At 41.0% G+C, this 25,843-nt stretch overlaps 1 protein-coding gene across 5 annotated transcripts; it reads right to left on the reverse strand.

Moving 5' to 3' along the window:
• Positions 1 to 82: 82 nt before the first annotated feature.
• LOC114474829 (Na(+)/H(+) exchange regulatory cofactor NHE-RF3-like) lies at positions 83 to 25,605 on the reverse strand. Of its 5 annotated transcripts, XM_028465378.1 has the most exons (12): positions 25,332 to 25,367; positions 22,306 to 22,352; positions 13,955 to 13,982; positions 13,450 to 13,511; positions 13,177 to 13,379; positions 11,384 to 11,455; positions 6,244 to 6,376; positions 5,776 to 5,912; positions 5,483 to 5,690; positions 1,641 to 1,837; positions 1,425 to 1,571; positions 83 to 800 (listed from the first exon to the last, which is right to left on the reverse strand). In XM_028465378.1, the coding sequence occupies exons 3-12, from the start codon at positions 13,966 to 13,968 to the stop codon at positions 768 to 770; spliced, it is 1,206 nt and encodes a 401-aa protein (XP_028321179.1). In that variant the 5' UTR covers positions 13,969 to 13,982; positions 22,306 to 22,352; positions 25,332 to 25,367; the 3' UTR covers positions 83 to 767. The 5 variants fall into 5 exon arrangements, with proteins under 5 accessions (XP_028321179.1, XP_028321180.1, XP_028321178.1 ...); XM_028465379.1 differs by lacking the exon at positions 22,306 to 22,352 and having other exon boundaries at positions 5,812 to 5,912; positions 25,332 to 25,602; XM_028465377.1 differs by lacking the exon at positions 22,306 to 22,352 and having other exon boundaries at positions 25,332 to 25,599.
• Between the last annotated feature and the right edge of the window lie 238 nt (positions 25,606 to 25,843).

Here is a 25,843-nt window from a genome sequence, read left to right on the forward strand (position 1 = left end):
CACACATGATGATCTCTCACGGCACCAAAGTGGTTGAAAAACCCTGGATTAGAAGTCAAACAAAGATGCATTTCAATTGAACAAATTGTATAGCAATTTAAATGAGGAAAGGCAAATCTTCACCAGTGTCCCAAACATGAATGTTTTAATGGTAGTTTTTAATAGTATACCGTTTGAGACTGTTATGTATCATAAAAGTACACATTATCATTGAGGCTAAGTATACAAAGTTTGAAAAATGTATTAAATTGACTGCAAGAATCACACATCGGCTCAATGTCCTCTGACATCTAGGATTGGATCGGCTCTTGTGTCCCACAAATTTGAGCAGAATAAACAGGTTTAGAGGATGGATGGGTCAGTTCGTTATCTCCCTGTGATTACGTTGACCCATCCTTATGAGTTAGACTCAGCTCCAATGACCTACAATCTCAACAAAGATGAATGTAAAGGTTTGCAGAAACTTTAGCATGCAGCCCTCTCAAAACTTAAGCCGTATATGATATTTTCTAAATGCATATATCAATATCATCATCAATCCAATTTCCAAGCCATTTGCTCCTTTTCAGGGTCACAGATGTCTGTCTGCTGGTGCTTATCCCAGCTGTCATTGGCACTGGGCGGAGGGCGTATTTTTTAACAGAAGGTGACATGTTTCCAGTATCTAATCTCAGAGTAACTTTCATTACAGAAAAGGTTTGTCATTTGTACTTGAACTTTTTTCTCTGACCGTGGTATTTTGAAGATTTGATTTTTGATCCACTCCATTACAAAAACACCTCACTGGTTCGTTGTGGCAGCTAGAAAACAAACAGAATAATGATTTTGAATATCTGTCAATTTCTGTACGTTATAAACAAAACACAGCATAGCATTTAGATCACTAAACTTGTCTCAAAAGGGGGCAATGGACCTATTTACTGGGTTACAACCATTTACCTGAGTATTGAAATTTTTTTTAAAACCTAAATCTATTCACATTGCTTACAGTACTTGTCAACCCTTTGGTTCTTAGTTTCATAGTGCAACCTATTTCAGTATTTACATACTGTTAAGACTATTGTTTATTTCTGCTTTACATTCATTTACTGATATTTCAAAATGTTTGCCCTACTGTGATGTAACATGATATTTTGGGTTCACCTCTACTTTATTTTTATTTTCAATTTGAGAAAAAACATTTTTTCATTGATTTTGGCCCTGGTTTATTACTAATCTTGTGAACCATTGACTTAAACCAATTCAGTGGGAGTTAAAAAAATAAAAATAAAAAATAAAAAAAAAACTTCTACTATACAAGTACAAGTTAAACACATTTCATTAAAGGTCAATCAGATATTTAATTGAAAAGGGTGGCTAAGGTTTAAAATGACTTAATTGTTTTTTAACACTAACAAGAACTAACATGAACATCAGAATCATACCTTTGGGATTATTTTTCCTGTGTGCTCTGGTAAGTAGTGTAAGTTTTCAACATTCTCATGTGACATTTTTCCCAGAGGAACTTCTCTCTGGCTTTTTTGGCAGTGGAAGGAAACTCTTTCATGGAACAAGAGTGGAGGGATGCCCAACTGCAGGAGAGCAAAAATCAGGTAAAAGTCAAAGAGGATATTTGATTATGCTGATATGACCCGACTTGCCTTTCTGTAAAATTCTCTTCCTGGTATGGATATGGAGGTGAGAGTGACTTCATCACCACTTCCTCTGATCTTTTTGACAATATCGTCATGTTCTGCAGTCTCAACAGGCTCCCAATTGACAGCTAGCAGTAGGTCTCCATCTTCCATCCCAGCACCCTCAGCAGGGCTTCCCACATCTACCTCCCTTAGGACATGTGCTGTCACAGAAGAAACAAAAGCACTCAGAAAGGTGCAAAGTCACCAGCAGGTGGTGCTGTAGAACTAGGCAAACATCCACATTATGCTCCAAAACTTATTCTGGATACTGTATCTACAGTACCTTCTGGATCATCTCCAAAATCGTTCTTCCATTTGACATTGTCTATGAGCTCATTTCATTTAAATTCGTTCAGAATTTTTTGAGATATATACCGCTAAAAACATCTATTTTAACAGACAGATAAGACACAGATGAACAGACAAACGCCGGTGAAAGCATTACCTCATTGGCAGAGCTAATAAGCAGGTCGTAAACAACACTATAATGTAATGATGAATGAGCCATAGTTGACAAGCTTGTTGCAAGTTAAGCCAAACTTATTGTAGCACGACAACCTCCAGGACCAACTACGACTAGCAAGCAGTTATGATTCTGATCCTACAGACAATAATGCCTTACCTCCTGAGCATTAGCATCAGTTCCTTACAACCCTGCAAATTCCTTTCCAATGCAAAACTCTTATAATAAAAGTGTAACTAAACCCCAAAACCACTTTTTTCCCCCTGCTGAATACATATGTATTTGTTAGAAGTGTAGCAAAATAGTTGACTCACAATACAATACAGGGCTCAAGATATGAAATACTCATGACAAAATAAAAAATGAAATAAATTCTCAATGAAGAGTAATGTCAGGGCAAAATTGTTAGTTATGTTTATTAACATATTTACTCATAGACCTTATTCTTTTTAAGGCTTTAAGTTGAGACTTTTCATTTCTGCTGTCTCATGTTTTCTGCTCTCTTCTCGTGGTCAGCTTCCCAAAACACATCTTATCCCTCAGACACAGAGGCATCACACACTCACATGCCTACACACACTCACATAATCACACATACACACCCAATACACATCCATTCATACACACAAACACCATACACGCCACACCTCCAACACTCACGACAATCAGGAGATACCAGAGAACTGGTTGTTTTGACCTAAAGAAGAAACTGTCTCTTTTCACTCTCTTCCCTCACCTCCTCCTCTCTGCCCTCTTTATCTCCCGGGGGGAAGAGGGAGGGGGACTGAGGGGGAATATACGTGATGAGTTAGAACTGTGGGCCACTCGATCATCGGACGTCCGCCCGGGGCGGTCACTAATTTTGTCCATCTTTGTACTCCTTTTTACTTAGTTTTATAATAAACCTTTTTTTTATAAAATCATCAATGCCTCGCCTGGACTCCATCATTCAACCAGAGCAATAAATCATGTCTCCAAATGAGGTCAACCGCAAATTTGCTGGAACAGTAACAAATGTGTAACAAATCTTTGTTGATTAAAAACATTTTGACTGCAAAAGTTGGAGACAGTGTGTGGGAGTGTTTTGCTTCACAAATAAAGAATGAAAACAAATTTACCAATTTAACTGGTTTTTTTAATATTTATTATTTCTGTAACAGCCTACCCACCACCATAGACATCTAGTCAGCAGCATCAGTTCAATAGTTAAAAACAGGATCAACATATTGAACAAAAAGGCTGGCTCAGTGACCGGCTGCACTCCAGAATCACTTGAGGTCACCATAATAAGAGGATTGGAAAATGGAAAACTGTGCTAAACTTTGAAGGCCATCCTCTTCACAGCATTTTGAGCTAAGAAGTTATTTTAGTGAGCGTTTGGTGATACCTATATGTTTCACTGAACAGCTCAGAAGGCCTGTCAGCAGTCCGTTATTTTAATGAACACCTGTGAATGGTTGCTGCGTTCATTCTATTAGAGCTCTTGTGCTGTTCATTTTTTTCCTTTCCTTCTTATGTAGGTGTTGAGGGCAGCCAGTGCATCAATGGCTCTGCACCTCTAAATCATGACACCACACGCCACATTTGACCTTTCTCATGTTTATATTGCCATAGCTCGAGTAACTCTGATTGACTGATCGAGATGACCAATCCATATCTCCATGTGCCTAAATCTAACGAACCACGGCAGGCATCACACAATAATGAACCAATCAGAAGCAACGTAAGGCGGGTGTTGACGAGCAGTCTCTAACTGACACCTCACACAACAGCGCTGACTCGTCGACATGCTTTCAGAAAGAAAGTTTCTAGAGAACTGACGCCATCTGAGATGGTATGTACCTACCCAATTTTGTTCACTGTTTATATTGGGGTGTGTGTGTGTGTGTTATAGTGTTATTTACTCATCTAAAAAACTAACATTTTGTGTGTGTCTCTCACTCACGTATGTATAAGGGTGTGTGATCTGACGATATTAGATCGTTAAAAAGATTAAAGCATGACAATGATCTCCCAAATCACAGAGATCTTAGAACCGTCTGGAGTGCACATGTGCCATGGCTGCGTCATATGTCTTTGGTCCATACACAGCACATCCATACCTGTCAAGTATCCCGTTTTGGCCTGGAAACTCACGTATTTTACCCCTCTTTCCCACCATCTTCCCGTATTAGTATTTTGCAGTAAATATCCCGTATTTTAATGTAATAATAATTCAAAGATGCCTTACTAAACTGAATGCCGTCACTAGGCTTACGAGGTTCTCGCGAGATTAGTGCAGACAGCGGCAACACACCCGGAAACAACTCAGAAAAGAGACGAATGAACGAAGATGTGCCGGCGAAAAAAACAAAGAACTCATGTAAATACTTTCTAAAATGTGACAGAGAGTTTATCTTCCTAAAGAGCAGCAGATGGGACACAGTTACACTTTCTGTAAGATTAGTAACTGAGATTTTAACGTCTCCCACAGCGGAAGGAACAAGTAAGTCAGCATGAAAAATCCACCAATCACAAGTGACACAAATACTGTATACACTGCTTTCAAAAAGAGTTAAAGGATGTAAAGTCTGCAACAAATGTGTATAATAAGTCATTAGTGAATACCAGAGAACCACCCATATGTAATGAAAATAAAATGTTAATGTCTAACTTAAAGACAAGCAATGTGAAATTAACAGTAAATAATGTGTTTACTTGTATATAAACTGTAAGTATATGAAAAAAAACACATGTGCACCATATACCTATTTTTGTTTTTATTTAGGCTGTTTTAAAATTAAGGAATTAGGGCGGGGCGATATATCGAGATTCAAGATGTATCAACTCCTCATCCAGGAGGAGTTGATAGCTCCTCATCCAGCTTTGCAGAAGCCTGATAACGATCCTAATCATTTGAATCTGGTGTGTTGGAAGAGGGAAACACTAAAACATGCTGGATAGTGGCCCTTGAGGACCGGAATTGGACACCCCTGGTCTAAAGGTATAATCAATGTTAAAACAGGCCAAAGTCATGTTAAAAAAGGCCACTTTTTTTTTCTTGATGGAACGCATCAGGTCACTAAAGTATCACTTTTGTCAAAACTTGGCAGCCCTGTCAATGGCATTTGGTATTCGTATTCATATTTGTATGTATTGTCAATGTCATGTTGTGGACTGTATGTGTGAGGTGTGCAACTTGGTGGTAAATGAGTTTCCCCATCAAGGATTATTAACATTTCCTCTAATCTAATCTAGTGGGGGTAGATACGCCCGAATAGGAAGCACAAGCAAGATCAATTTTGAGCCTTGAGTTTGACATGCCTCTGTTATGGCTTATTTGTTTTGAGTTTGTCTTTCATACCTATCTGCCTTGTGCTTGCCAGTCTCTCCTGCCTCAGCAAGAAGCCATACCCATTCCGTCCTTTAACCAGATGAATTGTTTTGGCGTTGTGTGGGAGGCTCTGGCAATCTGCAACCACTGGCAGGATTGCCATTTTCCTCCTAACATAGCAGGATTCACTGCTTCCATCAATCACCAGCACTGTCAGTGTTTCCCCACATTTCTTCACCTGAGAATCCAAACAAAGCTCAATGTAACTTCTAATATCTGTATTTGAAGTCTTATGTGAATGTTTGTGGAGACTGAATTGGTACAGTTCTATTGAGGGTGGAAAGTGGGAGTGTCGATGCCTTGACTCCATTTATCCAAATAAGTCTGTCCCCTGTGTGCACACCAGCTTTCTCTGCTGGGCCTTCCATCACTGTGTTCACCATGTACGAACCACTCTGACCTGCAGACATAACCAAATCAAAGCTTTTAGAAATGGTGGGTAACAAAGCTGTTCTTCATCACTAGAACATTTCACTAAGGTTTTCTTCCCCCCTTTGCCTTTCTTTTTGTTAGAGAGAAAAGGAAAAAAACAGAATATCAACTGTAAATTTAAAAATCAGTCTTAAGGTTTTTGAATGCAGTTGGCAAGAATGAACATTTACCATGTTTTGTCTGTTCTATGAAATTGCATGTTTGCAATTATGAGTGTGCATGTGGGTGATTTCTGTATCATTACTGTACAAGTTCAGTACATATGCCGTTGAATTTTAACCAATAATAGGCACAGTTACCATTTACTGAGATAAAAGTCAGCCCCATGCCATTCACAGGGTGCCTGCGAATGTGGCACAATCGAGGTTTAGACCAGCCATCTCCTTTGGAAGCCTGGGCCAGGACGTGCAGGTCAAAGCCTGACAAAACTGCCTAAAGAAACATACAAAGATATGAAAGCAGTCAGAAACATTTTCAATTGAGTATATGTTGAAGAGCAACTAAATGTAAATTAAGGGGTTTAAATGCAGTAGAGAATATTGAAATAAAGGACAGAGGTGTTGTTTATGTTGTCAATCTATGTCAACATTATCTGTGTATAATTAGTGTGAAATGCAAGGAATGTAGACAAATAATTAAATGTTAAATTAAAGGCTTAAAGAAAGTTGGACTTTTAAGTCAATGCCATTATGATCAATATAAGAAATCCTATGGTGAGATAAACAGAGGACCCCGGTTCGATTCCCCGTGTGGGTCCTTAGGCAAGACCCTTCACGCTACTGCCTACCTCATACAATGATGAGAGACAATGAATGCCATGCCGGCTCAGACGTCGCCCGGCCAAACAAGGTCTGCGTCAGGTGTTGGGGAACCAGAGCACCTCGATGTAAAATGGGCTACTGAAACAAGGCGGAAATGGGCGAGATGTGAGAACAGGGCTCTGATGGAATGCTACTACTCCAGTAACCCTAGCCAGAGGGGCTACATGCAGAGGATGTGGGAGAAATGGTTACCTCGAAACCCACAGTCCAAACTCACGGCGAAACAACTAGTAGCTCAGTGTTCCAACATCCACAACATCCGGCAACTGCTATCACAACTTGAGATTGACGAGGTACAACACCAATGCTCCGGCAACGGGGAGCCAGGACACGAGGTCAGAGGGGAGTTAACACCAGCCCCCCCAATGGAGATTGGGTATGAAGCCCCAATAAGTGCAATGACGCTGAACAAAGCAACGACTGACTCTGAGCAGAAACCTCCCTGAACAGAATCCAGTTACCATCACAGTGGCAGACGTCCAAGAAAGAGCCTCAGGTATGAAAAACTGGACAGCACCAGGCCCTGACATGATACACGCCTACTGGCTTAAGAAACTCACGGCACTCCATGAGCGCTTGGCAGCACAAATGAACCAGCTGCTGAGAGATGGGAATCACCCTGAATGGTTAACCGAAGGGTGCACAATCCTGATCCTGAAGGATCCCTCAAAGGGTACAGTCCCATCCAACTATCGCCCAATAACCTGCCTCTCCCACAACGTGGAAGCTCATGTCTGGCACCATAGCGGCTAAGATAAGCGGGCACATGGATCAATACATGAGCACAGCTCAGAAGGGAATCGGCAAAGATACCAGAGGTGCCAACACCAGCTCCTGGTAGACAGAACAGTCGCTCGAGACTGCAGAACCCGACATACTAACCTGAGCACTGCCTGGATTGATTACAAGAAGGCCTATGACTCATGCCAAGCTCGGGTACTTTGGATCATTGAATGCCTGGAGCTATACAACATCAACAGGACTCTAAGAACCTTCATTGCAAACTCGATGAGGCTGTGGAAAACCACCCTTGAAGCCAATGGCAAGCCACTTGCACAAGTCTTCCATCAAATGTGGCATATTCCAAGGAGACGCCCTGTCCCCACTGCTGTTCTGCATAGTCTGAACCCCCTCAGCCAAAATATCAACAAGACTGGCTATGGATACCGACTCAGGAACGGGGCCACCATCAGTCACCTCCTCTACATGGATGACATCAAGCTGTACGCTAAGAATGAGCGAGACATCGACTCACTGATCCATACCACCCGGATATACAGTGCAGACATTGGGATGTCATTCAGACTAAAGAAGTGTGGTTGGATGGTGACTAAGAGAGGGAAGGTAGTCCATACAGAAGGGGTCTCACTCCCAGAAGGAACAATAGCAGAAATTGAGGACACTTACAAGTACCTCGGAATCCCACAAGCAAATGGCAACCTCGAAGAGGTGACAAGGAAAGCGGCTACGGCCAAATACCTCCACGAGTTAAGACAGGTCGTAAGAAGCCAGCTCAATGGCAAGAACAAGACCCGGGCAATAAACAGCTACGCCCTGCCAGTAATCAGATACCCTGCAGGAATAATAAGCTGGCCAAAGGATGAGATACAGACCACAGATGTTAAGACACGAAAGCTCCTAACCACCACCTAAACATAACTGAAGTGGCGGATATCAAGAAATCCTACCAATGGCTAGACAGAGCCGGACTAAAGGACAGCACAGAGGCACTCATCATGGCTGCACAGGAGCAGGCCTTGAGGACCAGAGCAATAGAGGCCCAGATCTACCCACACCAGACAAGACCCCAGGTGTAGACTGTGCAAAGAGGCCAATGAGACAATCCAGCACATAACTGCAGGGTGTAAGATGCTGGCAGGGAAAGCTTACATGGAGCGCCATAACCAAGTGGCTGGTATAGTGTACAGGAACATCTGTGCAGAGTATGGGCTGGAAACTCCAAGGTCAAAGTGGGAAACACCTCCAAAGGCGGTAGAGAATGACCGAGCCAAGATCCTGTGGGACTTCCAGATACAGACGGACAGAATGGTAATGGCGAACCAACCAGACATTGTGGTGGTGGACAAAGAGCAGAGGAAAGCCGTTGTGGTCGACATAGCAATACCAAGCGACTTCAACATCAGGAAAAAGGAACATGAGAAAATAGAGAAATACCAGGGGCTCAGAGAAGAGTTGGAGAAAACCTGGAGGGTGAAGGCATCAGTGGTGCCCGTGGTCATTGGGCACTCGGGGCAGTGACCCCCCAGACTGGAGGAGTGGCTCCAGCAGATCCCAGGAAATACATCAGACATCTCGGTCCAGAAAAGTGCAGTTCTAGTAACAGCAAAGATACTGCGCCGAACCCTCAAGCTCCCAGGCCTCTGGTAGAGGACCCGAGCTTGGAGGAAAAAAGAGACCGCCCGTGGAGGGTGAGGAAGATATTTTTTTTATAACATATATATATACAGTGCAGCAGGTAATGTCTTCATGTTCTGGTCCTGATGGGCTGAAAACCTCCTTCCAGAGGGGAGAGATTTATATTTATCATATTTATTCTTTATTCTCTATCCATCCTTATTATTCCTCATACTTTATATTTATTATTATTATTATTATTGTTGCTGGCATGTTTCTTTGTTTTTTGTTTCACGCACCGACTACCAAGTCAAATTTCTTGTGCTGTCCTAAAAACTGTACTTGGCCAATAAAACATTTCTGATTCTGATTCAAGCCAAGTGATTACAGCCTTGCTACGTCTGACCAATCAATGGAGAGAACTGGCAGAGCGTCTTTACAGTAAATGGAGGAACAGCTTAGGATCTTATACATATATAATGAATATACAGTAAATCCATGATGACAGTGGAGAGCAACAGTGTTAGTGCAGCGCACCAGGAGGCAGAACTTTTAGTACCAACCAGGTTGCTGAAGTTTAAAATGATGAATAATTAAAATCCATGATTCAGAACAAAGACAACCCTGTTGTTACAGAAAATGCAGGAATGAGAAAACTCGATGGGGAAGCTGCTGACAAGGTGAATGCCCAACAGCTCAAGATTATTTATTATAATAATCCATTGGATGATAAACGGACAGCGCTCTGCAGTTAAACTTTATTACAGCATACACGTATTCAAGTAGACCTCTATCACACACACTGGGATGAGAGTACATTGTGCATGTTCCCGCTGACAATGTCAGCCCCAGCATATGAATGAATGAATGAATGAATGAACTAATGACTTCAGCCATCTGCGCATACGGATCGACACACAGGCTTCATCAGCTGACTGTCCATCAGATATAAATCTATATTTTTCTATCTATCCATGTAATTGGTAAATAAAAGGATTGCATTTAGAAATTAATAAACTTTTTCTCTTTAATGCAGCTGTCAGATCTGCACCAACCAGGATCATCTAACAATGGGCAGGTCGTTTTCTAAGAGATGATTGGACAGGAGGCGGGGCTTTAGGACTCGCTAACATTCAAGCCAGAGCAAAACCTGGTCGCGACCAGGTTAGCTGTTCAGCATTAATTGCCATAGTGATTAAGCTCCAACGAGCTTTGTAGGACAACACACACTGATTAAATCCCGAAAGTTAGCACAATAAGAGGTAATCTAGATTCGTAGCATACCCCCTAAAAGGCTGAAATGTATTTTGAGTATCATTAAGCCTAGCATAAAGCAAAACCGATTTGAAAGGCAGCAGAAGCTCAGTCCGTAGAGACATGGGTTGGAAACCGGAGAGTGGCCAGTTCAGGTCCCAATGCGGACCAAAATACGGAAGTTGTTCTGGTAGCTGGAGAAGTGCCAGGGCACTTCTCGAGCACTGTCGTAGACAAGAATTTGTGCACGCAAATCCAGCTGAACACATTATGCCTCTGCTTTAAGAGGAGGTGGGCCTCAATGATTTCTAATAGGGCCTTTTTTTATATGCTTTCTTGTGAGAATTTCTAATCTTTCAAAAGGCAATGCTATAAAGATCATGCAGAAAGTTTTTTTTCCCGCAACTTTCTCACTGTTAGTGATAGGAGAGAGAGAAAATTATCAAACTACACTAGGGCTTTGTGCGGTCTACTTCAGCAAACAGAATGTGACTGCTGAAGAATGTGGATGACTTTTACAACCCCTAATGGAATGTTGACATTTCATTTAGACACAGCTTATTGTCACATCAATTATATGCTAGCAGTTTGAAGTGGAAATGGCAATGTTTGCATTTACAGTATAATTTCTGAGTATCATCTGGTGGGATTATTTGTGATTACTTGCTCTTCTGTAGTCTAAAATCGATTTTGATCATGTAGTTAAAGTGCAGCATTGTCCGATGCACAATTCAATTTGTAAATACCTCTACGGCTATGTTTAGATCAGCTGTTTATTGATATTGGAATTCAAGGTGAAATGTATTTCTTTGCTATAGAAGCCATATCCTTTGCCTAAGTAAGCTAGGTGGTGGACAAAATTTAAGAAATACCACCTGGACACCAATATCTCACTGATGGCATGAGGTAAGGAGGCTGTAATATATGTGCAAAAAAAAACATAGGACTATTATCTACTAATTTTCAGTTTTTGAGTAAATAGGAGCAAAAACGTATCTTTTAGCCACACCTCTTCATACTCCTTCGCCCTCAGTACCAACAGAAACAGGTGTAACCCACACGACTGGATCTTCCTCTGAACCTGTTGTAAGAGAAGAAATAACTTTTAAGGTTTATTCATTAATTAGGCAAGGTTTATCCTGCCTAATTAATGGGCTCCACTCAGACAATGATCAGCATGAAAAAGTGTGGAACATGAATAGGTACAACTAAATAACAGTCCTAAAATAAAAAAAAAAATGTATCTTCAGATAGGCAAAGCCTATATAGACGAAATACATTTTTTTTTTGTATTTCAGGATTCTTAGCAGTGCTGCCGCACATAGATATTTTTTCTTCTTGCTAATATGGAAATCTCTCTGTTGACTAGAGGTGTTGTGGTTGTTTATGTGGTTTTAGATGGGGCATTGAAAAGTCCTTGTTTATCTTCTGTTCAAAGAACACAATGTTTCATGTCTTAATCATCTTAAAATGCAATGTGTATGGTGTGCACTTTTTTAGGTTGATTTAATCACCACATTTTTCTCGTTTCTTATTGAATTATGCAAATAAAAGGTTAAACTGTAATCGTTGATTCCTCAGATTTATTAAAGCTGTGTATTAAGGTGTAAATGTGCTGTACGAATTACAGTACTTCCCTGGTTCAATATTGGGTTTAGTCTAAAGAAAAACTTGTTTACTCTTTTTAAGAGGTGGCACCCCGGCATCCTTTGAGCTAATATTAATAATCATAATTAATATTCTCATTCATATAACCCGTTATTAATAACCCTTATTCTCCTACACGTTGATCCAAAATATCAGTTTCAGGTATTAAGGTATTAAGTATTAACCCCGCCGCAATCATTATATTCAGGCCGGGTGCTGAGTCAACCGCTTCAATTTCTCCACACTTGTCACCAGACTGGTTACACAATATGTACAACTGTAACATCAGATTCCATTCTCAACCTAAAAAAAGTCTACTCTTCCCCACCCCTTCCATTGTCCTACCTTGACTCCTTCTTCCCTGTCAAGTCAAATTGATTCCAATCATTGTTAGTCTTATGTTTGACCACCAGGTGTAGGAATTTGGCTTGACATAAACACATATACATTTTTATTCAGGTTTCTGCTGTGCCATGCATAATGCTATTTTTGGTTGCACTTTTTGGTTCCATTACGCGTGGCTCTTATTGAACAATGCCTTGACCAATGAGAATGATTGACACATCATTGCAAAGTTGAGAATCTGTAGAACTTGGTGATATCAAACACTATGGGACTGGGCTTAGCCCTGGCCAATCAGAGATGGGTAAAGGAGGGACTGGCCATTTTACACACAAGCACTATGTGCCTCATTGGACGAATTTCTCGACTGAGACGTGCTGTTATACAGTGTCTAAATGTGATCTGATTGTAAATAGCAAATTAAAGTAGCTCTATAGTCTATGAGGTTAAACACAGTTTACGTGTTTTCCTCAAAGGACAAGCTGCCCAGAGAGGCAGAAGAAACAAATGTGAAAACAATCATGTAAAAACATTGGTGAATTTTTTTGCCCATTGTTTCTTTATTTATTGCCCATCTAAGGGGACAATATACTTTTATTGTTTGTTTTTATCCTGTTTTAGCTTAACTTTCCGTGTAGTTTTATACAATGCACTGTAAAGTGACCTTGGGTGACCTGAAAGGCGCCGGTTTCCAAATAAAATGTATTATTATAAACCATGACCTTTCAATTTCTCTTAAATGGGTCCAGGAGGGGTTGTCTGTCTTTCTGTGAAAACCACAAAAATGAATGATTCTTATCTTATGACACTGACCAGGTGCAAGTCAACATTGGCGATGTAATCCTCATTTACTTCAAGCACTCTGTCTCCATTCATGAGGCCACTCTGCTCTGCAGGACTCCACTGCTTCACATTTGTGATCTCAAAAGTGCTATTAACATCAATCTTTAGGCAGAAACCAAAGCTCTGACCCTCCATGCGTTTCAGATGGCACAATCTGGGCACCATGTTTTGTTCTGTAAACAGTGTGAAAACCTTAGAAAAAACAAATAGCTTCAAATTTTGTACGAGTGCATCAAATCTCACCGAGATCATCAGTGATGACCAAAGCAGGATTGTCAATTCCTTCCTTTGGATTGAAGGTAAAGCTATAATGAAGAGGGGAAAAGTTGATAAACCAGTTGAGCCATCTTTAAGAAAGAAGTGGAACATAGTTTCATGTTCTCTTCATATTGTGGCAAATCTTTAAAACTAATTTTCAAAGAAAAAAAAAATCAAAACCCTAAAAAGAAAAAACGGCGATACCAAAAAACTAAATCGTTGAACTGTTGATCATCAAAAGCATTAACTGTTCAGATGAAAAAACACAAACAGCTCTGTTTTAAGACAATGTAATGTTCAGGGTAAACAGACAGACAGACAAGAAGTCGGGCCAGTGGAATGTACTATAAAGTGCTCATCTGCACCAGGTTTATCAGGGTTTTACAATCATAACTGTGATCATACTGTAACTTTTCTAAAGCACAGGTTTAAAGCAAAGATTGTGTTGATTATGAAATGGGAACATTAATACTGACACAAATGAGCTCACCTTGGAAATTCCATTGCATCTTGACAACCTGTTAAAAAAACAGTGTCACTACAGGCCAGAAAAGGAGTTCAACACCAAATTCAAAATAACTCACTCAATTAGTTTATAGCACCATTGTTGCATATGACGGACAGCTTTAATTTTCATGTAAAGTTAGATGTATAGTGTTGTCAAAGAGCAACCGTAGCAGTGGAGGCAATCAATGAGGCAACCAGGCTCCAGAGTTTTGATGCATCAGGTTTTTGTCTTTTTATTTTCCATTGGCACCACAAGCACAGTGCATTTCAATCTCCACTCAACCCACTACTGACCAGAATTGAGGTCCCTATATACAGGTGCATCCTTAATTAGCCTGTTCCAAGCATGGGGTGACATTTGATTTACATATTAAAAGTACAACATAAATATTTACACAAATAATTCTTAACAGACACCATCATAAACAATAACCCTCTATTAATATAATTACCCTTATTCAGATCCCCTAAATGATTAAACTAATTATTTACATTGATTTCTAAACATCAAGTTCCCCTGTTCCTTAGTCCCTCTTGGTCTCTCCCACCCGGAACTCTAAAAAGGTGTCCACAGCCCCAGGGGAATTCTTTCACCAGGACACCACAGGAAAGAGGAAGAGACCATGCACAGGTAAGCATTGCTGTATATTGCATTTCAATCACACCCAGAATAAGAGAACATATTTAATGGTTTTATCTATCATGTCACTGCTAAGTTATTTATCAATTATCTTAAAATGTATTTTCTGTTTTTATCACTAGATGAATGCTGAAACCCTGTGGCCTGAACCATGTGCTTCATCACCTGTCCTCATGATGTGAATTTAAGCAAATTCATTAAATCAATACAACAGAATGTGTCTTCTTAATTTCATTAAGCACTGCCAGTCTGTTCACACAATTTACCATGTATACATTATAACAGTCCATGTGTAACGTCACCTCGTCGTTACATTTCCTCCCCCTTCTCCGGCAGTACAGTACCTCCATTTTCATGTACTCTGGAAAGACAGTCTGCTACCAGGTTGTCCTTTCCAGCAATGTACTATACTGTAAAGTTGTAAGGCTGCAAAGAGATATACCAACCGGTAAGACGCATATTGGAGTCTTTCATCCTGTTTAGCCATTGTAGCGATCGATGATCCGTCTCAAGAAGGAAGTGACGTCCCAGCAGATAATACCGTAGAGCACTAATTGCCCACTTCATTGCTAGGCACTCCTTCTCCACTGTTGAGTACCTTGTCTCTCTGTCCTATAGTTTCCGACTCAGAAAAAGAACAGGGCGCCGCACCTCCTCAATGTCCTGCAGAAGCACTGCACCCAGGCCAACACCAGAAGCATCCGTCTGTAGTGTAAACGGGCGAGAAAAATCCGGACTGTGGAGAACAGACTCACTTGTGATAGCTGCCTTGAGGTCGCTGAACGCTCTGTCACATTCGTCAGTCCACTTTACTTTGTTCGGTGCTGAGGCTCTGGTGAGTTCAGTCAATACGGCTGCTCGAGAAGCAAAATGAGGAACAAATTTACTGTACCAACCCACCAATCCAAGAAAAGAGCGCACCTTTTTCTTTGTGGTCGGCACAGGATAAGAATGGATAGCATCCACCTTCCCCACACGAGGCTTGACAACCCCCTGTCCAACAACATGGCCTAGGTACTCTGCCTGGTGGCGTGCAAGTGCACACTTGCCCGGGTTAATGGTTAGCCCAGCATCCTTAATCCGGTGTAGCACCTGGCGAAGGTGAGAAACATGGTCCGTCCAGGAGCGACTGTAGATAATCACATCATCCAGATAAGCTGCTGCAAACTGTGACACATCTCTCAGCACTTGGTCCATAAGTTGCTGAAAAGTTGACGGTGCCCCCTGGAGACCAAATGGCATCACCTGAAACTGGAATTTGCCATAGGGTGTTACAAAAGCTGTGAGCTCTTTTGTCTCTGGTGCAAGGGCCAGCTGCCAATACCCTTTACTTAGGTCAAGCGTTGTAATGAACTCTGCCCTTCCCACTCTTTCCAGCAGTTCATCAATACGAGGCATTGGGTAGGATTCAAGCTTTGATACAGAATTCAGGTACCTGAAGTCAATGCAGAACCTTAATGAACTGTCCTTTTTCGGAACCAATACCACCGGGCTGCACCATTCGCTGGTTGACGTCTCAATGATGCCCATCTGCAACATAGAGTCGATCTCCTTCTTAAGCCGTGGCACCAACCTCTCCGGGATCCTGTAGCTCTTGCGCTTGGGAAGAGCATCCTGCTTAAGGTGGACTTTATGCTGGACCAGGTCTGTAAAACCCGGCTTGTGTTGGAAAAGCTCCGGATCCAAAAGTACTCTCACCTCCTCCTGCTGGACCACGGTCAGATGCGATACATCCACTGCAGCATGCTCAGCGATGTCGGGAAGAAGTAATGGCTCCTTTTCATCCTCTTCCATTGCAGGACAGATGAGAAGGTTCTGGATAGACTGCTCAAAGGAAGGCTCCTTAAATGCTTTCAACAGGTTAACATGAAATACCTGATGTTTTTTCTTTTTATCATGCATGTACAGTTCATAGGTGACCTTACCCAGACATTTCGTAATCTCATACTTTCCCTGCCATCTTGCCATCAGCTTACTGTCATTGGATGGGAGCAGCAGCAATACCTTTTGCCCTAGATGGAAAGTTCTTTCTCTGGCACTCTTGTCATACCAGGTCTTCTGGCTCTCTTTCGCCGATCTCATGTGTTCATGTGCCAGTGCCGTCATCTGCTCCAATCTGTCCCTCATCTTCAGGACATAGGCCACCACATTGTGACGCTCAGCCTTTGGTTTCTCCCAATGTTCTTTCAGAAGGTCAAGTGGGCCTCTCACCTGCCGACCGTACAACAGTTCAAAGGGGGAGAACCCTGTCGACACTTGTGAAACTTCTCTGTAGGCGAACAGTAGGTAGGGAAGCCACTGGTCCCAGTCTGACCCAGTTTGGGATACAAACTTGCGTAACATATTTTTCAAAGTTTGATCAAACCTTCCAACCAAACCGTCTGTCTGGGGGTGGTAGGGAGTGGTCTTAATGCGCTTTATCCCCAACAACTGATACACCTGCTTTAACATCTTAGAAAGAAAATTTGTGCCACAGTCAGTGAGAACTTCCCTAGGGATGCCTACCCTTGAAAAGAGCTGTAGAAGACAGTTAGCAACGTGTTTAGCTTTCACAGCCTTAAGAGGAAAGGCTTCGGGGTAACGAGTGGCATAGTCACAGATTACTAAAATGTATCGATTCCCTGAGCTTGTCCTCTCAAGGGGACCCACTACATCCATGCCTATTCTTTCGAATGGTGTATCTATGATCGGCAGTGGCTGTAGTTGAGCACGGGCTACCATTCTAGGGAATGTTAACTGACATGTCTCACAGGATGCACAGAAGTTTTTAATATTAGTATACATTCCAGGCCATGCAAACCTACTGCCTACCCTGCGGAGAGTTTTTTGGAACGCTAGGTGGCCTGCCCATGGGATTGAGTGACCCAGCTCCATTACCTTATATGTAAGGCTCTGTGGTACCGCCAAAGTCTCAGCTTCACCTTGACGCTGGTAAAGTTTGCCATTTTTAATAACATAGTCTATGTCAGAGACACAATTTACTTTGCCATTCCTCACTCCTTCAACCTCTGAGACCATTTCAAACCATGGTTTTAGTGTGGGGTCAGCTTGCTGTAGTTTAACAATATCAGAAGGGACAACCTCATTATTAACCTGTTCGGGGCATGCTTCATCAACCTGGATTCTGGCTGTACTCCACAATTTTTCTCTCCTTTTCTGGGCCTTTGACTTACGTCGCTTCACTGGTTCTGATCCGAGGTCAGAATGAAAAAACGGTAACATTTCTAGGGTATTTCTTTCTTTCTGAGCCCTAGTCATTACACTATTGCATACCGCTGGTTGGGCACTTTGAACTGGCCTATTAACAGGACGTTTGTGGTGTGCAACTTGTCTCTCCTGCTCTATTAAGTCAAGCAGAGTTGGAACATCATTACCAAGAACAACTGGATATGGAAGTGTGGGCACTAATGCTACAGTAAGAAGATAAGTCTGACCCCCTACTGTAAGATAAATCTTCGCTGTGGGATACAACTTCTCATCCCCATGTACACAACTAATGTTGGAAGTCATCTCACCCCACATTTCCCTTGGCACTAAACTAGGAAGAACAGCAGACTGAAAACAACCCGAGTCAAGAAGAGCCTCCTTTCGTTGGCCATTTACTAATGCAGGAGTAGTAAGTGCTTCAACCTGAACTGGAGCATGTGCTGGGTGGGTGGGTCTGGGAAATGAACATAGAAGAGAGGGCTTCCTTTGTCTGGTGGCAGGGCATGTGTATTGGGTGTGACCAAACTTATTACACTGATAACAACGTATGTCTGGCTTGGATGCAGAAAAAAATTTCTTATTGCTATTTGGTTGACTAGGGGAAGCTTGTCTAGAGCTAGACTGATGTCTGACCTGAGAATGACCACTCCTCTCACCCCCATTGGACTTACATCTGGCAAAGCTATTGTCTCGGCCCAAGGTGGTTTGTCTCGATCCCGTTCCTGTTCTGGCTGAGAGGAAAACCTCTGCAAGACGGGCAGCCTCCTCTGCAGACCTTGGGTCCCGTTCTCGGATCCAGACTTCCAGCTCAGGTCCCACCATTCTCAAAAACTGCTCCAGTATTAACATCTCTGAGATGTCTTTAACTGTGGAAGTCTCTGGCCTTGTCCATTTATTGAACAGATCCTTCAGCCGCACATAGAGTTCACGGGGGGATTCACCTTGGTTGATGTCCAGGGAACGAAACCGTCGCCTATAGGTGTCAGCTGTAATCTCATATTTGGCCAAAATGACATCTTTCAGTTTATCATAGTCTTCCGTGTCAGCAATATCCATGTGGACATATGCACTCCGTGCCTTACCAGTGAGTAGAGGGATCAGCTGGATAGCCCACTCTTCTTTTGGCCAACGGCAGACAGTAGCAATCCTTTCAAACGTCGTCAAGTAATGTTCAATATCCTCACTATGAGAGAGAGGTAACAGCTTTGGCTCACGTTGGATGCTAGGTGTCCTCCCTGGGGTAGGTTGCTGTAGCTCCTCCTGCTGCTGGAGTTGGTTTGGAGCTCCACGATGATAATCAATGTCATCATTGTGTCCGTCTGGACCAAGAACTCTGTTCTCATAGTCCTCTTTTAATTCTCTCATCTGTGCTTGAATCTGAGTAAACTGGTGTTGCATACTTCTCCATCTTTGGTCTTGGCGTCCAGACTCCTTTTCCATCTGCTGGTCCCTTGATGCCTGGGAATGGACCAGAGATTTGACCAAGTTTGTCAACTCCTCCAACCCGTCCGGGCTGCTGGCTGCTGATGCACCTTGCCGCTCTGCTGAGGTAGCTGGTTCACCATCATCTGGCTCCACCATCAGCTCCCCTTTCTTTCCTCTGGTCATGGTTCCTCCTTAAAGTCCTGTTGCATCCCACTTCTGACACCACTTGTCAAAGAGCAACCGTAGCAGTGGAGGCAATCAATGAGGCAACCAGGCTCCAGAGTTTTGATGCATCAGGTTTTTGTCTTTTTATTTTCCATTGGCACCACAAGCACAGTGCATTTCAATCTCCACTCAACCCACTACTGACCAGAATTGAGGTCCCTATATACAGGTGCATCCTTAATTATCCTGTACCAAGCATGGGGTGACATTTGATTTACATATTAAAAGTACAACATAAATATTTACACAAATAATTCTTAACAGACACCATCATAAACAATAACCCTCTATTAATATAATTACCCTTATTCAGATCCCCTAAATGATTAAACTAATTATTTACATTGATTTCTAAACATCAAGTTCCCCTGTTCCTTAGTCCCTCTTGGTCTCTCCCACCCGGAACTCTAAAAAGGTGTCCACAGCCCCCGGGGAATTCTTTCACCAGGACACCACAGGAAAGAGGAAGAGACCATGCACAGGTAAGCATTGCTGTATATTGCATTTCAATCACACCCAGAATAAGAGAACATATTTAATGGTTTTATCTATCATGTCACTGCTAAGTTATTTATCAATTATCTTAAAATGTATTTTCTGTTTTTATCACTAGATGAATGCTGAAACCCTGTGGCCTGAACCATGTGCTTCATCACCTGTCCTCATGATGTCAATTTAAGCAAATTCATTAAATCAATACAACTGAATGTGTCTTCTTAATTTCATTAAGCACTGCCAGTCTGTTCACACAATTTACCATGTATACATTATAACAGTCAATGTGTAACGTCACCTCGTCGTTACAAGTGTATACACTATATATTCATTCATTAATTTTCAGACCCACTTATTATACACTATATATTTAACATTTAAATACATACAAATATATATAAATACACATATATATATATAAAATTTCTTTAAACAATAATAAAAATAAATGTTTCCATTTGATGTATTATATCAGCTTGTTGCAAGAATCTTATCTGTAGTCCCTTAACAGTTCATTTAAAAATATATATATTGTGATTAAACAATGTGCACGAAAATAATGGCATGCCATGTAACAACAAAATCAAATCACTGAAGTCCTTAAGAGCACAGCTTATGAGCACAGCTATTCTTATTAAAGGTATAAAAGACGATTTTCCCGAAGTTTAGAAAAGAAACGCTCTCTGCATATGCAGAGCACTCTACCTGCTCAGGAGGAAGAGCGTGCACAAGCCCCGTTGTCCTCGTGCGCAGCTCTGTTTACAAGTTGGAGTCGGCATCGCTCATACAAGCTTACCTTCCAAAAGAATATTTTCACTTTTCCCACGATGTCAGACTCGCCACCGGTTAGTGAAAATCCATTTTCAAAGGACCCAGTGCGCACCGGACACAAGCATGAGCACGTACGGCGGCCTTACGTAAACATATCATCAGAATGTTTGACAGTTAGAAGGACCAATAGTCTTGATGATCCACCCGGAAGTTGAAGCCAAAATAACATCGTCCACAATACCTCAATAGCTCAGGCAAATGGCTCATGTTTCCTTTTTTTTTTTTACCTCCTTTAGCCTAGGAAACACTGATGCATCCTTTACCAAAGGAGACAAGATAATGCTGACCCACAATTCCTTGCGGTGACAATATTTAAAGGGAAACGCACACCGAGCGCTTATGGAAACTCACGATAAATAACGGAGATCATGTTATCAATGCAATGATATAATCTAATACCTAAATATTATGATACGTAAAACATATCAGATTATAACTGACATAAAACAGACACTGTGGTTCAAGAAAAAGGGATCGGAGACTATTTTAGCCACATTATGTTTTATTCAACATAATTCATATTTGTGAGTGGAAGTTGAGTGTGAGCAACCATTCTCAATGTGAATTTCTTTTCGTTTCACTTTTGTTCCTCGTAGCTTGGTAGCCTCTTTTCCTTTGATTTACATTCAAACCTTGTGCTTTTTTAAGATTATATATAAAGTGTTTTAAATGAGCTTTTAATAGTCCATTTTCGGATATTTGTAGTTTTTTATCCACGGCAGACGTCACTAACCTTTGCGGCCTTCACCTAGTTGAAGTGCGTCTGATTGTCAAAACAAATGCGATCGCCTTACCCTAACTCCTCTCTTAACACTTTTCCTTAACCCCGTGATGTCATTCATGAGGTTATGGAAAAATGGATAGAAAAAGAGACAGGAGGGACTATGGCAGCCATGGTTTCCGTGACAGAAACCAGACCTTTTTTACGCGCCTGCAGTTACACGCCTTTCTCTGCACGTATTCTCCGGTCCAGGTTCCTGACACGCCCACCGCGCGTAAATCAACCCAAAGTGTGTAAGTCTGTCAATGAAGGTGGTCTGAAGCCAAGGAGGCGGACTGGGCTATGACGTCATTTTTTTGGGGATGTCATGAAATCAAGAAACATGGAGTTTTCCTAAAGCTTGTAAATGTCATTGAAATCTATGAAAACAATAAAGCACACTTTCAATTTGAAATGCCTTTGTTGAAAAACAATGTAAGAAGTAGATTTGTTTAGATTATTGCAGTGTGAGGATTGGCCGCAATCTCTCTTTTCCCCCCTCATACTAACATTAGATCAACGTTAATTTGTGCGGAAAGCCTGATTTTAATAACTTCTTACATTCCTGCATCATTATCATCATTATCATCTGTCATCAATGTTTCACTTGTTATTTATTTTTTTTACTGTGATTAAACTGTGAATTTACGTGGGACACAGTGTTAAAATAGTTGGACATCAGTCCGAGCAGCATGGAGAGAAGTGAGGTGTGTCAGAGTTTCATTGACCAAGCTGCAGCAAACACGCTCACCTTGGGTGCGCACAGCTGATCAGCTCTGCGATGCTGCTCCCACCGCCCTACCAGGAAAAGGAGCGGACGGCACGAGTAAAATATAATGAGATGTAACACATTTTGTTCTGTCTAGAACTGGCAAATGTGAACATATTAGAAATGCTGATGGTCATGTTACGCCCACATTTCAGGGTTGCTCCACTCAAATTGCGTAACTGAGATGAAGGCGCGCAGTGACTGACCTAATTAGGGACAGAATAGCATGCAGCCAAAAACAACTCCCTGCCCATGCGAGGGAGAATATGGCCCATAGAGAGCATTGTTATTTCTGCTGCTCGAAACACAGCTGCTTTTGATAAGAAATTATTTTGTAACATGTTGCTCCACCTCACATTGACGGTGAAGAGGAGTAATTTGTGTGTCGTTTCTGTGAAGAGTTATTGATGCTGGAAATCTAAATCTATGAATATCCTTCCAACTTTACTGTCAGGTATCGGACTCCGTGTTATATGGAATTAATCTTTAACAGAGACTTCAGTGCTCCTCACTATGAAGGGGTGGGGCTTTCCATACATGTGGATAGGGACCCCTGTGAGTGTGAATCTGAGCTAAGCAAATTTACATTTGTCTCAAAAATAAACGCACATGCCAGCCGATCCACAAATGCACTTTACACAATTCACAAGCACAACTGAAGATTTAAACATAATAATTCATGATAAATACACACACACACACACAAACAATTTATAAAACACATGTAAACTGTGTATATATTTGTGGATCTGAAAAATACGTGAAAATCTAAAAAATACGTAAAAATCTGAAAAACGAAAAAATACATGTGAAAATTGTGGATATATTTGTGGATTTGTAAAACACCTGATAATTGTGTATATATTTGTTTCTCCCTATACTTGGAAGCATTGTCATTATGTTTGTTATAATACTGTACACACTGCCGAATTGTAACTGATTTTGTAAATCATAACAGTTCCCTAAAAAAATGCCACACTTGCCCAGCGGCTCTCACCATTAGCAACTCCAGAGTAGAAGAGAGTCCAACCGCTCTCGAGAAGAATCAAACCTACAACACCATCCGATAAAGGCAGAACTATATATGTTTTAAACAAATTCCAGACATGGGACCCTGATTTTAACCTTTTTCTCTACAGGAAAGGGACTCATGTGCCTCCATCTGACATGTTTAATCAGTAATGTAATCATCTTTCAAGGGAAATGTTTATAACTCTTCACATTCCATGATCATTGATCAAAGTGATTCTGTCTTCTTTTGTTATGCTTAAAGCTAAAATAATTAAAATCAGTCATTTAAGGGATAACCATTTGAAAGTCATTTTTCAAGGGTTCATACAATCTGCACACACCCATCCTCCATTTTAGTTTTAATAAGGTAACACCCTATCTAGTTTTATGACTCTTTGTTTAAAAAGCACATGTGGGGATAGCAGTGTCGGCCTCATGGGGGTGCATTCGCGGGCAATGCGGTGTTACGGTCCAAATAGTACCCAAATAAACTGGTGACTGGCTATTAACTGTGAGCCTGGTGTGAGGAACAATATTAGAACTTCTACCATTTGACACTTTTGCAACAAAAAAATACAGCTTTTTTTAGGGTAGTAAAAAAAAATTTGCACGTTATAAATACCGCTAACAGCAGCCATCAACACACACGGAAGTTGATCATAAGAAATGAGGGGTACCAGTAGATTTATTACACCACATATGTGCATGTTTTACGTAACATCCATTTTTTGGTTTTGATTTATTAATGTATTAATAACGTTTCAATTCACCAGTAATGTGACTTATGCGTTGCTTCTTTTTATGTCCGGACCTGCTGCAAAAGTCACCAGTTTATCTGGATACTATTTGGATTATGACACTGATCGATAAAGTAGATATTTAGATTCAGACTTCCAGCATCAATAACTCTTTAACGAAACGTCATCGACACACAAATGACACCTCTGCCATCAGTGTGAGGTGGAAAATATGATACAAGATCATTTTTAATAAACACAGCAGAGTAAAAGTCCGTCTGTCGGCCCTCTTTGTGTGGTGAGACTAAAACATGAAGCTGTCGTCCTAGTTTTCCTTAAATATCCAAATATAATACAAAAACTCTGAAAAACCAACCCGTTTTTTTTTCTTTCTTTTTTTTCCCGGGGGCAGTTAATTTTTATAGCTTTCCATGGGTAACCTTTAAACGAACTCTAGCATCTTTAATTTGAGAACTTGTTGGTTAAACTACCCATTGACACCCAGGAGTGGTGCCGTGTGAGAAGGAGAACCAGAACCCATCCAGGCCGACAGTATCCCTGTGGGCCCGTACAGTGAATGAGTGGAAAACATCCTCAGAAAAGCGCCAGAAAAAGCTTTTTCCACACACTGCTGGTTATGCAGAATGAGCTGTCATCATCACGCCTGTTCAAAGGAGGTTAAAACTGCACGCACGAGCAATTTTGGCAGAAAGGTGGTTTATAACTTAACAAATTCTCTCAATTGAAAATTCTAGATTCATAGTCCATAATTTTAATTTTGGTAAACTTTTATTAATTTCATTACTTTAACTTTCCATTTTTATTCTTCCTCCTCCTCCTCAGAGCGTTAGAAAACCCCTATAAATCACTCAGAATGTGTATATACCATACATCCGTGTTTATAATGTACATTTTGTGTGATACCAATGAGTCCAAATAACTGTGAATAATTGTGAAACTGCCTAATTTATCATCATGTTAATAGCCTGTAAAAGATAGATGGCACCTCTGGCAACAAACATATTAAAATTAATAATTAATATTTTTGAATATTAATTACCATTTGTTCCCCTACAATGACAAAGCAGTGAACCACAACTACCACACAGTGTAATGATAAAACTCAATAAAATAAGGAGATTTCCAAATTTGTACAAAAGCTGGTAGAGTAGAAAGTTTAAACAGTTAGTTTTGGCTCACATTTTGATAATCAAATGACTAAAATCCATGTGTTTGAGAAGCAAAACCAAATAAGCCTACCTGTGAAGGACTTCATTGGGTCTCAGAGAGTCTCTGTGAGACCGTAAGAACAAAGTTCACAAATAATAAGTTCGTCAGCAGGTGAGGTGGCAACACTTCTCTGCAGCCTTCTGGGTTAAACATTCACTCTCCACTGTGGGCTGAACGGGACACTTTGTCATTAGAACAGACAGCTCCGTTAGAAAGCAATCTCAAATCTCAGCAAGCACATCAGCTGCTGTCACATCAGAGATCACACATTAGGAAAATAAAACAAATAATAACTAGTCACCTGACAACCCGTGGACACTCAAGCAAGACACTGAAAACCTGATTACTCAACAGGCTCTGCACAGTGCATGCAACAACAGGATCATGGTGATGGCGGCAAACCTAAATGGAGAGCTCAAACACAGAATGAAGAGTGATTGGTGTATCAAAAGGTTTGAACCCCTTAATTCCTGAATTTATATAGTTTAAGTATATGAACAGTTTTTTTTGGGTGTTTTTGCATTTAAGTAGATGGTAAATTA

This window comes from Gouania willdenowi, chromosome 13, assembly GCF_900634775.1.
Source record: "Gouania willdenowi chromosome 13, fGouWil2.1, whole genome shotgun sequence".
Lineage (NCBI taxonomy): Eukaryota > Metazoa > Chordata > Actinopteri > Blenniiformes > Gobiesocidae > Gouania > Gouania willdenowi.